This window comes from Lampetra planeri, unplaced genomic scaffold (genome assembly GCF_965212315.1).
Source record: "Lampetra planeri unplaced genomic scaffold, kcLamPlan1.2.h2 scaffold_1384, whole genome shotgun sequence".
NCBI classification, from domain to species: Eukaryota; Metazoa; Chordata; class Hyperoartia; order Petromyzontiformes; family Petromyzontidae; genus Lampetra; species Lampetra planeri.
In genome coordinates this window covers 1-14355 of record NW_027614104.1, presented here as the reverse complement: position 1 = coordinate 14355, position 14355 = coordinate 1, and the positions used below count along the sequence as shown (strand labels likewise).

Sequence of the window (14355 nt, the reverse complement as noted above, 5' to 3'; positions counted from 1 at the left end):
CTGAATCCCCTCTAAATGTTATTGGCTTCATCTTTGGGCCAATAAACATCAGTGGTAAAACTTTCATGAGAATCTGAACAGTAGATTTAACGAGAGGATGCTAATAGACAAACTGAGGACAGATAGTGAGAGGGAGCATGCTTTAGTTTAAAGGGAAGAAGCAGTAAATCAATAAATATCTTAGTTTGTGTGGAAGTGACCCTCTGAAAATGAAAGGGTTGGGGTGGAAAAAGTGGCGCAGAAAAAAAAATCAATAGGAAAGAGAGCTAAAGTAAGTATCAGCAATGAAGTCATGAGGTGTGGAGGGCTCATCTGTGTGTGTGTGTGTGTGTGTGTGTGTGTGTGTGTGTGTGTGTGTGGTGTGTGGTGTGTGTGTGTGTGTGTGTGTGTGCAGAGTCTTATCCAAGTCAAATTTCCCGGCTCAGTGTTATTGTGGAAAGGAGAAGGAAATCACTTTCTAATTATATAAAGTCGTCAAACAAGTGCAGGTCTGTGCTGCAGTTCCTTTCATCACGTTTTCACACATTCAAAGACCAGTTATCCAGTTACTGTTGATCAGTACATGTGCACGGAACTCTCTGCTTTATCCTGCTCAGGAAGGGGAGAGTAAATTGTACTTTGAGAGAAAGACTGATCTGGTCTGACAGACAGAAAACCATGAAAGCCACGGCAGCACACAGGTGATCCTCTCCCTGACGTTCAGAGAAGTGTGTGTTCTCACCATCCTGTACAGATGTTCCAGTCTCAAATTGTCAAAAAAACTTTTTAAAGAACTCAGATGGGGCTTGTGGCTTGTCAGTGGGACCAATTTCATAAACTTAGACTAAAGCACACTCCTCGATCATCATAAGAAGAAACAAAAAACATTGAAGGGTTTTGCTCAGAATAGTGGTAACGTTATTTCTGATATTAGATTTCAGTGTGTGGGATGCTTATGTGTGAATATCACTGACCACATTCTCCACTCGCAGTTCATACGGCATGGGGTTGTAGACCATGAGCTGAACCTCACAGACATCTCCTTGAACCCACTGGAAGTCTACAAAAACAGAAGAGACGTCACACACATTCACATTCACATGCATACAATCTACAACCCATTATATTCACCAGAACAAACAAACCCTTTTTGTCCACAGCGACACTTTGCACCAAACTCTCTGTTCTCAAGAGATCCATTAGTTCACCACAACTCTTTCAAACCTTCAGACTTTGATGTATAAAAGCTTTAAAAGGAAATGCTATTCAAATGTGGATTTCACACCTCCGGCCTTCAGCTCAGCCTGTTATCATAATTTAGAACTCTTCTAACTGCTGAAATCTTGGAAAAACCCATTGTACTGATAAACTATGAGCAGGCTCAACTGCGGACCATTTGGTAGTTTAAAGCTGAAGCTGTCGGGACAGTTTTGGCTGAACTCAGAGAGAGTTGACTCATGAACAATACCAGACTCTGAACAATTCTGAAAATTCAGATGACGATGATGCTATCGGTCCTGCTCCAAAAATTTATCACAACTTGTGTTTTTTGTTTGGAAATACCAGCCAATATACATTTGTGATCTTTTGTATACTATTAGGGGCGACACGGTGGCCCAGTGTTGCCTCATGCATTTCACAATCAAATGCACCAATAAAAACACAATAATAACATGATACGTATGCCAGATGAATTGGTCACTCTAATTGTCCTGTACGTGTGAATGTGAGTGTGAATGGTTGTCTGTCCGTCATGTACCCTGACGTTCACCTGTTGACAGCTGGGATCAGAGCACAACCACGACCCGTGACCAGAGCAAATAGGAGACGATAAATGAATGAATGAATGAATGAATGTTGCCGTTTCACATTTTGGATGAAGCGACTTGACCACCTTAAAGAGGATAAGTCACTGTTGAAGGGCAGATTAATGCTCCTTTAAGACTGCGAGGTTCAAACTTTCACCATGTGTATAAACCACAACAGCAGAAAAACTGTTCCCTTTAATGAGAACGCTTGTCCAGACGTGATGCGTATCACTGATGTTGAACTGATTTACTACAACATGTGAACTGCCTAGGTTTACTTCTACTGACAGAAATGTGATTACCGTCATCCCTGAATGAGATGCTGGAATGTTTTGTGGGCATGCAGCCGTACTTCCTTTTTGAAATTTAACTCATGTATTTCAAAACGGGTTTAGTAATCTCAGCTCAGACCCAGGCAGGAAAAGGGGGTTTACAGAAGGTACGCTCGAGCCAATACACCTTGGGAAATTAAGTCGGTAGAAAGATATCTATAATGCGAATGTCTGGGAAGCACCGCCTAACCTCCGGTCTGGCTCACAGGCATGTTCTCATCCAGCCAATTAGATGTGCAATTCACCTCAAAAACAGACAAACAGAGGAGAATTGCTGTCATCTTATTTGTGCCTCCTCAATCCAAATATGTCCACCGGCCATTGAGATTCTTCCCAAATCCTAAAAGTTTCACGAAAAGAAAGGATATAGCTGTATTATTCTTTTTGGGGTTGGGAAAAATCACATCTTGCAGAGAGCGCTGACAGACGCTGTTCAGTGTTACTCATGCTATTCAGGACTGTTACTGATATTATGATGTCAGATTGAGTCAATTCAAGCTACACCTGGGCTTTGTAGCAACAACCATACAGCACATACATGAAATAAAAGGAGCGGAGATCTACGATAAGCAGGGACTTTGTCAATCACACCTCAACTGGAGAATATTTGTTTGCTTATATTATAGCTGTTCAATAGCTGTTTCAGAAAGTATTTCTCTAAAGAAGAATATTTCCTCAGGGTTGACAAGGTGTTGAGCGATTCACCATGAAAATTGAACCTGAGAAACAGCAGTTGGAATGAGACCACATATAAGATCAGCTGCCGACATATCAATGCCATGTTAGCTTCTATAGATAATAAGTCATGGACTAGAAGCTGAGATGCCATTATAATTCAACAAGAAAGCCACTGAGTATTGAGTATTTTAACCCAGTAGGAAGGACCAGAGCAGCAGAAGAAGAAAACTGCTGGAAAACAGGAGGTCAAGACTGACTGAGTACACCGGGAGGTTGGAGCCGCTGAGCATGTTTATGCATCATTTCTGGCTTGAGACCTTTGTGGCATTTCCACTTCTCACCCTGCTGCGTTCTTTTTTTTTTCTTTCTGCAGAGTTGCACCTGGCCCTGAAACAATGATATCAAACAACTGTTAAGACAAGCACCAGTACACACATCCAATCCAGGATGTGTTTTTACAGGAGACTTTTAGTATCATCATGTGCAGCATCCTTATGTCCATTACGTCGGGCAAACAAACAAATCTGCAGTGACTGAACTGCAAATTTCTGCAAATACCTCTCCTATGTTCCTCCCCTGACACTGGATTGCTAACCAGTTTTGAAATTTGCTGTGTTGCAGACCCCCCCATTGATGGCTCCAAGGACCCCCAGGGGTCCACAGACCCCACTTTGAACACCACCGCTTTCAACGCTGTGACTGGACTACCTTTCTTGAAAAACAAAGAAAAGAAAAGAAAAAAAAGCTCAGAGAGCAATTATAGGGAAAACGATCTCCTGTGATTTATAGCGAAACAGCCATCTGATTCAGAGCTGACTTAAAGAGCAACAACATACACACATATATTCCACACAATCAGTGGCCCTGGGCTGGCTGAGCACTTAAATATTACAGACTTCAACTCCCCATCAGTAAAATGATGAGTGGGGAAGTCTCACTCTAAGGCTGTAAAGTTTATGGCTGTGGCATGATGGGAGGCATCTGGAACACAATGAAGATCTCAAGAATACACAAGAGAACAGCAAGCATTTCACTGAACAGAACGCACGTCCGCACTAGACTAAAATGTCTTTCATGTTTATTCCAAACTGCTTTGGTGCATTTAAAACAGGCAGATGATGTTAATGTTGACATCAGCGGGTGTACGTGTATCTGTGGGGTGGCAATGCTACTTCAGTGCCTACGTCTGAAAACTGGTGATGAATACATATCCACCGCTAGCCCATCATCAGGGGATTTTATTTGGACATTTCCTGCATGCTGAGAAATGCCCTTGAAGGAGTTAAGACATAATCACAAGTTGATTCTCTAGCAGCGAGTTCTCCAGAGGAGCAAGGGGCTGAGCAGGAAAAGAATCTGAATCTGAAGTATTAATCCCCAGTGGGAATTAGTTGAAGCGTGTTTGTAATCATCTGTTGCTTTGCAACACCAACGTTTGCCTGAGGAATATTGCTCTCTCCTCCTCTCTCAACAAGAACGGAGATGCTTCCAGGGTCTGTGTGAGACAATTATTAGAAGACTGATATTGTTCAGTCATTAAAAATTACCTTCATTCACCGCTAAAGTGAATCATTTTGTACGATGGGAATTATTATACATCAGTAGTTGACACACCTGTGTCGAGATTTTCTCTGTTCTTTTTGCAAACTTTAGTTTGTTTAATTGTTTCAGTGGCTTTTCCATTCAGAAGACAACTCTGTCACATCCATCCATAACTAAAATGAAATGTAAGAAGCTCGACCTTCCCCTGGACTGATGGATACATGCAACTGCCAGATATTTAGGTACATACAAAATAATGTACATTGAAAAACAATGTGTCAGTCTGTTCAGATAAAATCTTACTGGTTCCTGATAATAAACAAGAGTCACATGTTTGTCGCTAACCTCTTTTTGAAATGTCCAAAGATGGATCACAAAGGGCTTCACAGGGACACAGAAGAGGGAGATGCTAACTCAGCTTGAGCAATGCGTTAAATGGACAAACATAACCTCAAACACGCAACGCGCTGACTCTCGCACCGCTAATTAAAATATCAAACACACACACACACAAATCTATCTACTGCAGACCACAACACCAAGCAAGAGGTATTTTTTCTAAACATAAGACTCCCAGTCTGGAGCAGTGACTCACTCAGACATTGCCTTGAGCCTGTTGCAGAAGCCTGTTTACTAGGTGATGAATATCCTGTATGTGTTTTTCAGGCAGTTGGGATTCTTCTTAAATTAAAAAAAAATGAATCCAGAAAAATGTACAGCAACATTAACGAATGGCGATAAATATAAACTTTGACACAACTTGTGCGGCGCAATCTCGCATTTTAAGGTTCCATCCTATATTGATTTGATTTCTCTTTTAAAGTCCAATGATGGTGGAGGGATCTCTGTGGCCATGGACTGGTATTGTCTAACAGTCAGTGCAGGATGCATTGCCCCCATTCACCTGCTAATTTTGTACTAACAAAACCCAAATGGAGCGTGTTTAAGGATTAAAGGACAAAAAAGAAGTGGTGGCTGATAACAGGAACGCTGCTGTTGAATGTTCGCAGCTGTATCAGGGAGATAACAGTTACTGACCAATATCATCTGATTATAGTAAATGTGGAGTTGCAAACTGTATTGTTTGCTCAACGAGTTGAAAGATAAGTCTGAGGTGACAGGGCTGTAGCTCAGTGGAGAAGAGGTCCATCACACCTCGTACAATGCCACAACTTAACACCATCGAGATCAGCTGGAAACCATCTACGGGACCAATGAGAAATGAGCAGAGGAGACAACCGAACAGTGACTGTGCCAGGACTGGTAGAAACTACCGAGCCTCATAGCGTTCACGTTGGTCTCACCGATCTTCTTGCAGCGCTCCTCTCCTCTGTTGTGCATGATGATTGGCGAGTAGATGAACGGGCTGGCTGTGGACATACTCTGCCCCAGAAGACACTTCACTTTGTGAGGACGCAGGCTTACAGGCAGATTGAGAAGCTTCACTGACCTATTGAATAGATAAGGATGCATAAAGGGAACCAGAATCAACCAAAACACAGGAGAACGTTAAGTTCCATTTTACTTAATTACATCCGTTTTTGTTAGAGGAGTTCCTGACTTCGCCAAAGGTTCCGTACTCATGAGAAAGTGTACTTGTTTGTTATAGGGTTCAAACCTGAAATTCAAGGACTTTTCAAGCAGTTCAAGCCTTTTTCTTCATTCTCACGTTTTACCAGATGTTACCCGTCTGAAGCAGCTCAAGGTCTTACTGCCTTCAAAAACTTGTTTCCACTGAGCAGCGTTTGAAATGCTCTTACGTTTCCAACGGATCTGTTAAAGAGTTAATGGACTAAGAGGTCCGATCTCAGATATACCTGTCAGAATACCTTGTTACAGATGGTGGGACACAAAACTCATCATTTTTTGCCAAACTGAGCACACATACACACACATTTATGAAAATACTAAGGTAATAAATTACAATTTTCATTGAATCAGTGCTGACTATTTTATAAAGCAAGGTGCTATAATAAAGCCCCCTGTTTTATTTAAGCACGTACTGATGTTGTCAGTAGAATCATTTGTCAACAATTTTAGACTAGTTTAAAATCAAGTAAAAGAACCACAACCGACTTACCGGACAATAGGGAGCTTTGTAAAGGGCACCGGAGCGAGTTTCAAGCCATCAGGAAGGGTGATGACCTCCATCCCACCCGGACACTTGGAGGTGTAATTCTCCAGACTCTGGGTCACTTCTTTCTTCTCTGAGAGTGTAGGATCATAAAAGAGAGACAAACTAAATGAGAACACAAACAGAAGAGCAGACCCAAGGATCCACAGACCAGAGACAAACGGCTCCTGTTTACATTTTTGAAGAATCCTGAGGATAATCGTCACTGCAGAGATCGAACACCGTGTGATATAAATTACCAGACATTAATGACCAGTGGGGGCTCCCTCTCTGATCTTCAAGTAAAATTTTCAGTTTAACTGTACCCTCAGTAGCTTTTAGGGACATACTGCTCAACTAGCCATATAATTTGCTCTGCGCCTGCTAGTTTTTCATTCATTCAGATCTACAGCTGTTCATGAGAAGGCCTGACCAGGTCTTTGGACTCGTGCTCAACAGGATATCATGCATGTGCATTTGCATATCAGCGCAGAAATCCTTTAAGGCGGTCTTTCGAATCACTGAGATAATTCAACCTTTGTTTCGTGTTGTTACTTCACGACAGTGCCACAAATCAAGCACTCCATTATATAACATCAACAAAAACACACCTACACTGTGTCTATTCCTGCCCTGATGGTGATTCATCCATTCTAAAGTATTGAATATTGAAAACACTCCTCAAAAATGAAAAAAAAAAGCTTGAAAAGCTAGAAACAATGCAAAGACACTCAGTGTGCTTCCTTTAAAGGTTTTACTACCTCGCTGGTGCAGGCAGATCAGATACACAGACAGTTTCACATCCTTCCAATCCTGATTGAACATAGAAAACCATCTCATAGAAACAGTTCACTCCTTGTACCAGTAGGAATGAAGAACATGAATAAAGTTAAACACTCTACAATGTAAAGTGTCCTAGAACTAAAGCATTCACATAATATACAAATGAGCCTGGTGGTTAAATGGCCTTCAGGACAAGTTTCAAGTTTGTGTTACTGTCACACACAGAGGGGCCATGTCGCACTATTAAAGCCTCTCACATCTTAATGTTATTCTCTATTACTCCACACTGTTGAAATATGCATTGTGTGCGCTGTCACTTTATATTAGAGTCATGAAGAGATTGAGGACATCCTCACAGGTGCACACATATTGGAAATCTTCTAATTTTGAACTGTCACGATTCTTCCCTGCAGGAATAAACTTTCCCTGCAGACTATGCCCCAGTCAAACCATGTGGGGTGGTTATTCTCTTTGTCGGATTTTCTTTGTCCAATTGCCCATTTCTCCCTTTTTTGAGCCGTAGTATCTCTCTCCCTCACACTAAAAAGACATGCAGAATATACTTATACCGTTTTCGCATGTCTCACAAACTGAAAGGAAAACCTCATTAGTGGAGGTAAAAGGAATATCAATGCCGGGCATGCCAATATTTCCAAGCATGCTTGGAGATGTCAGTTTTATTTTATTCCAGCAGCAAGATTGTTTTAAGAATACCTGTGTTAGCGGCTGAAGTCTTGCTTCATCTTGCTCATACCTTAGATCCGTCTCCTCCAGCTCTACCCCGCTATTCTCATACGCTGCAGCCAAGGCAGGATTACAGCGGCCTCTATTGTGTGGCCAGCAGTCCGTCTGGCTCACAAGGCCTCAGTAAAAAAAAAAAAAAAAAAAAAAACGTATCTCCTGGCTTCACAGGATTTCTGGTCAGAGCACAATGATCCACCTCCAGCCAAGAAACAGCTGGCTATTGTTCACTGCACACTATTAACCACAAGCTATAAAGCCACAATCATCAAGACAAGCAGGCTTTTTTATTAAGCCCCGCAAACTCTGTGATGAAGATATAATATATATATATATATAAAACTTAAGAACATGCAATTCTGAAACTTGTCTCATCAACTGACCTTGGTCGGACAAGAAGTCCAACATGGTCTGCAGCAGGAAAGACAGGTGGCGTACTGACAGGCCAGGGTTGCCCATCCGACGGGAGCATACACCAGCTCATGCAGGAGACGCATTTGGACTGCAGCCCAGCCTCGGTGAGCGCCTGAGTGAGAGATGACAGGGGGAAATTCACAATCCCAGAGTTGACAAGGCTCATTACTGACATCTAATGTTTCGCACGTCTGATATCACATATCAGCAGATGCCTTCAATCCACCCTGCAGCGTCATGCTCTGGAAATGACACTGAACGCTATAAAAGCTACGATTAAACGTTTGGAAAATGGTTCTATAAAGATAATGATGTCTTTTTCCATGGCCTAAGTGTCATTTCACAACCTTATCTTGTCAAGCAAAACCTAAACTGGTTAACGTAAGCTGTCCTGGACAAGACTGAAGACTGTCATTTTTCTTTCCTTTGTTATCATTTCAATCACACAGAGCATTCTACTACATTCTAACATATCAAATAGCATTCAGTCATACAAACAACACACAAAAATACAATACATTTGTATTGGGAACACTTTGTGTAAGAAGAAAATGGAAAAAAACTATGTCGATATGGTACGGAAGCATTTTTAACATGATCACAGGATAAATAAGCTGTCCTTCATTAAATTAATTTCCTTAATAAGATAACCGCCGACATATACGTAAGTACTTCGGATGAAGATTGTAGCAGAACTGTTAATATGAAATTGAAATAAAATACACCACAGTGTATTTACATAGAAACAATCCAAGTATGTGACAAATCTTCATGAATCAATGTTTGCTCGAGATGCTTCTCACCAACCACTACAGCATCTTACTATTAGAGCAGAAGTGCCTTCAGCTTCTCTACAAGCGATGAGATTGTTCTACAGAGCTTCGCAAGACATCTTAATAGCACTGGAGCCTGACACCAACAGTTACATAAGACCCTCAGCCCCTGACGAGATCTCCTGCTCCACTCACAGCTGTGGACTGTTGACTCACTGAGTGGGAAAGCAAACTGGAGGAATGATGTGATGTGGGGGCTGGGGAACCCAAAGAGAGAGAGAGATAAGGGGGAGGGAATTTGGAAAACACTGATATTTTTGTAGATTTTAAAAAAAAAAAAATCCCATCCATGATGCTGTTCAGTTATCTACAATGAGCATTATTCTATTCCGACTTCTTCTGCCACCACAGCCGACTCGAAACGTGGTTCTTCCCAAAGCTATATTTCTGTTATGACCCCGCACACACTAAGCAGTCTAAAAATAGCTTGCGTCTACCTGCCAAAACCTGTGCTTATCTAGAGGACAGTAATCCAAAGGACACTTTCAGAGGATGCCACTCTCACTCATACACAACAAAAATGGCTTCATTGTGGTATATCTGGACGTGAACTGGAGGTGTCTACGCTACCAATCCATTAGCCCACAATCACAATGAAGGTTGTTTATACCGTAATGGACTGACACCCCGACCGCCTCTGAGGAGAATTTAGTCCTGTGTAAGGTACGTCGTGATCATCTCATGTGCTGAGAATGAAAACTCTGAGTGTCTGTGACAGCTTGACCACAGCGGACAGAAAATGATTTATTACGGAGCAGAGTAGCAGAAAAGGACTTCTGAGCTACTTAAAAAGTCATTTGTTCCCCGCTGTATCTTTGAGCACAGCAGCCTTATTGAAATGCACCACTGATCCCCATTTTCCTTCGCACTTGAACTTGCCTGCACAGGTAATTGCTTGATAAACGCGCTCAGAACTCCAAATGGAATCCCTCCTGCCAAAAACAAACCACCATCCCTGTGGAGACTCAGACCTCACAAAGGTGATGATGTTACAGCAGCAGCCAGAGCAGTGCACAATAAAATGCTGAAATATCATTTCTTTTTTTTTTTTTTTAATAAAACTTTGATATTTATACACTTGTTAACCGGAGGTACCTTTTTTATTGTATTTTTTTTCAACCATGACGGAAAACCAGAAGGCCACCTTCCATCATGTTGACAGATTAGAGCACTAAGGGGGGGTTTTACCGTTAACCAGTGTGTCCCTGGTGCACGTGGAGCACATGCTGGCACCGTGCTGGAGACGCTGCTCTGAGCATCACATACTGACGTCAATAGCTTAAAATACATAGCTCTGTATATTGGAATTAATTGACAGCTCATTGTGTGATACAGATGCAAAAGCTTTCCCAGACGAACGTAGAGGCAGATGGCGCTCTCTGAAATGCCACTCTGATCAATTACACTTGTCCACAACTGCTATTAAAGAAATGACTCATTGTCATAAAAATTTAAAACAAAGAATATATGGCAGACTTCTTAAAACCATTCCATGAAAATGAACAAGATTTGATTTTAATGTATTTTATTCTACTTTACTATTGTGTGCAGTGTTCTAAATCTCTAGTGTTTTGTTAAAACTAATTTTCATATTCTAGGATTAATGTTTGGCACCTTACACCAAAGACATTTTTTTGCGTCACAAACCTGAGAATAAAAACAAAAACAGTATTTCACAGTTTTATACTTACAGTCTCCGTGCTGCTACTTCTAGTAGCTTGGAGCGATTACAAAATACATCGATATATTTTCACAAAATGTAGTGAGTGTGATAAATGTTGAAATTAACTTAGGACCATACACTTTACAGCAGACCGATACAGATCAGATGGTCATTTTTGAGCATTGCAACATAGTGACATTGTGTAACGTATCAAAATAACATCTACAAATCCCCTTTGACAGAAATCGTCGCAGTCAATTACTACAAAAAGCGCTTCATGCAATAAAGGGCACGCTCTGAGTTCAAGCACATGAACTGGGAAAAAATGGCCTTTGAATAGAGATCATGAAAAAGAAAATAGTCCCCTGAGCTTTTCTGCTGGTTTGGAGTGCTGCCTAAGTGCTGTCAGTTGAATGGCTGCAGCGAGTAAGGTTACGAGTCTGTCGAACCACCTATCATGTCGACCTCACACAACCCTGACTCAATTGTGTCGACGTTTGAGTGAAGTGTTTGCTTGAATACAGACGACCCTGAAGGAGAATCCTTGCAAATAGAGCGAAACCAGAGGTGAAATGATGTGTCACTATTATAGTACACTATGTGTTTGTAAGATTAAAGCATTTCCACATACATTTGTTAAAAAAAAAAACATGTGTAACGCATGCAAATTAGAAAAAGGTGGCAGCTTTATCTAAGAAAATGCTATTTAATTTAAAACACTGAAAATTCTGGCCCAGGTATTTGCCTCTGTGTCTGTGGTTGTACCAAATTAACAGGAATACACATTTCAAATGAAATAAAATTTGGAACATAAAACAGGATAAAGACCAATTGATGTGATCCTTTAAAATGTGTAAATTGGTTCATAAATCTACATTTTCCAGTATGCCCTGTTTTAAAATGTGTTATACTAGGTTCATTCCCTTGCTAATAGTGTACATGTCTTTTGTATTTCAGTGATTTTCTAGTTACAGTATTCATTTTTCTTCTTTTGTGTTTGAGAGACAACCACATACAATTCATTGTACATGTGTATCATGTCAATAAAATAACTTTGATTCTGGAAACAGTGGTGACAGCGACTACAAAAGTGTGTGTGTGTGGTGTGTGTGGTGTGTGTGTGTGGTGTGTGTGTGTGTGGTGTGGTGTGTGTGTGTGGGGTGAGTGTGTGTGTGCAACAATAAACAAGCTCCAATGGCACAAATTATTCCTATAATATAGGAAAAATAATTGTTGCTAACCAACACTACCTTTACTGAAGTCCTTGGGATCGAGGGAAAGACTGTATCCTGGCAATGTCTCCAGGAGCAGCTTGTAGCAGGCCCTCCCAGCCGGGCTCTGGGATGGTGGGGGGCCACACACTGCATCGCCGCAACGCGCTTGAAAAAAGCTGACTTACGATGAAAGCCAATAAGTTCGTAGAGCTCAGACAGGATACTGTAACGCTGAATCTTCTCCTCCTCTGATAACTGGAGAGACAGAGACAACCGATACCAATGTCATACCAGAAAATATATATGGTTGGGAACTACCTGGAAAACTGGTGTATGACTTCAAGTAGAGCAAGATAGGACTTTTAAGAAAACACAAGGTTGAACCACTCATAGGCTGTGAAGTTTGATAATGGAAAAAAAGATTGAAAGATCTGAGGACAACAGTCCTGCGAAGGAATAAAATAAAAACCCCAAAGTAAAGTCCGTCATTGAGGACAAACAGGCGATAACGTAGGTGTCTGAGGTCAGAAAATGATACGAGACAATTTGTTTTACTTTCAGAGAATATCGTTCCATTATTAAATCCACCTCCACACCACATCACCCTAGTTCCAATTAATCATCCACTGAAGCAGGCAAAAGCTTTATGTCCCAGACAGACGGTGTACCTGTCCCAGGTTGATGTAAACAGCATTCTGCAGGAACTCGGAGGCCTCCCCTGGCCCTCTTCTGAATGGCCAGCACCCTGACCGCCTTCACGCAGGCCTCCAGCTCAATCACGCCCGCATTCTTGTACTGCCGGAGATAATGGGGGGTGGGGGCAGGGGAGGATCACGTTAATGACAAATGAATTATCAACAAGAGTCACGTCCACTTTTACAGCCGAGCTCATAATCGGAACCGGTGTTTTTCATTAACACATGACTACACCTTTATCAGTCAGTACAGATGTGGAATGATACAGACATGTCGAGTAAATCCCCCGCTGCTCAATTTTCAGGGGTTTCCAATACGCCCACTGGAAACATGAGCTACAGCTGCTGAGGTTTCAGTGCATGCAGGGTTTTTTTTTATATATATATCTCACCATTCAACCCCCTTCTACTTTGACAATCACTCTCTTCTCATTAAAATTCAATTAATAACTGAATGGCTGCGTGTTGAGAAGTAATTTAATTCTGAATGAACGAGCTACAGGTAAAAGGGCTGAGGGAGGTCAGTGCAGAAAGGCAATTATAATAATGAAGATAAAGCACAAAGTCCTGCGCAGTTTGGTAGCATAAGGAGCCTATTCAGCTCTTTGTAAGCATTAGGGATACTTAAAGAATGTTCTTCTACGGTAGTACAAGCAGAGCAGTCATAAGAGTGACAACATGAACTGAATTCATAGACGGACTGAGTCAGGCTTCAACTGATGCTTTCTTTAGCAATACGGTTATATATACGGCTTGACAAATTAAAGCTTATTTCTACACAAGAACCTACTCTCATGTTTGTTTGTGACATCAGGCCGTTTTAATAAACCACTGTCACATCTGCCTTAGACGCTTTATTCAATTAAACCAGATTGAATACTGCCCCCTAGTGGGCTTATTAAATACTACTCAGGCGATGAGAGCAACATGTCATTTGTGGAGCATTCATTTCATAACTTAATAACTGAAACGGTCTTGTGTGCAAGTGGTCAACAAGCTTTGAAGATTCTATCAAAGTATGATGATTATTGCTTATTGGTTCTTAAAAGACTTTAAACTCATTGAAGTTGCTGTTCGTACTTAAATGATACTACCATTAATTTGTCTTAAAAATGATACTGCACTGAATATTTTCATGTGTTTCTGTGATTGTTCCCCTTCTACTGTGATTTGAAGAAACCTTATCATCCACAAATGACTCATCAAATAACCATGGTGCTGGCTGAAGTCTTCATCAAAGGTTCTAGAACATTTGTCCGCTACCTTTCCGTAGTAGGATATGGCCTCTTTATATTTGTCAATGAGGTCCTCTGGACTCAGACAATTCTTGGCTCGTCCGATCTCAGTGCTGGTGTCAGCACTAATGCCGTTGGCTGTGAGGGCACCTGAGCTCAAAAAGGGAAGAGATGTGATTAGTCTAAGCAAGGACACCAGCAGGATCATCCATCCTGGTCTTCTACCACTGATAAAAAATGAAAATGGAAGCACGAAACAATAACTACAGGATGGGAAGACTTTAATCACATTTAGATGCTTACCTGGTTGATATCAAGAGACATC

The 14355-nt window shown here is 41.2% G+C and overlaps 1 protein-coding gene across 1 annotated transcript in view; it reads right to left on the bottom strand.

Annotated features, from left to right (window-relative positions):
* Nucleotides 1-14180, bottom strand: part of LOC144739246 (trafficking protein particle complex subunit 9-like) — a gene marked incomplete at both ends in the record, with an annotated part of 29591 nt that extends 15411 nt beyond the window's left edge. The window contains 11 exon segments of the mRNA XM_078622212.1: nt 954-1039; nt 5644-5789; nt 6420-6546; nt 8360-8446; nt 8449-8502; nt 12137-12212; nt 12214-12237; nt 12239-12355; nt 12769-12816; nt 12818-12895; nt 14059-14180. Of these exon segments, the coding sequence (XP_078478338.1) occupies nt 954-1039; nt 5644-5789; nt 6420-6546; nt 8360-8446; nt 8449-8502; nt 12137-12212; nt 12214-12237; nt 12239-12355; nt 12769-12816; nt 12818-12895; nt 14059-14180 (965 nt within the window).
* Between the last annotated feature and the right edge of the window lie 175 nt (nt 14181-14355).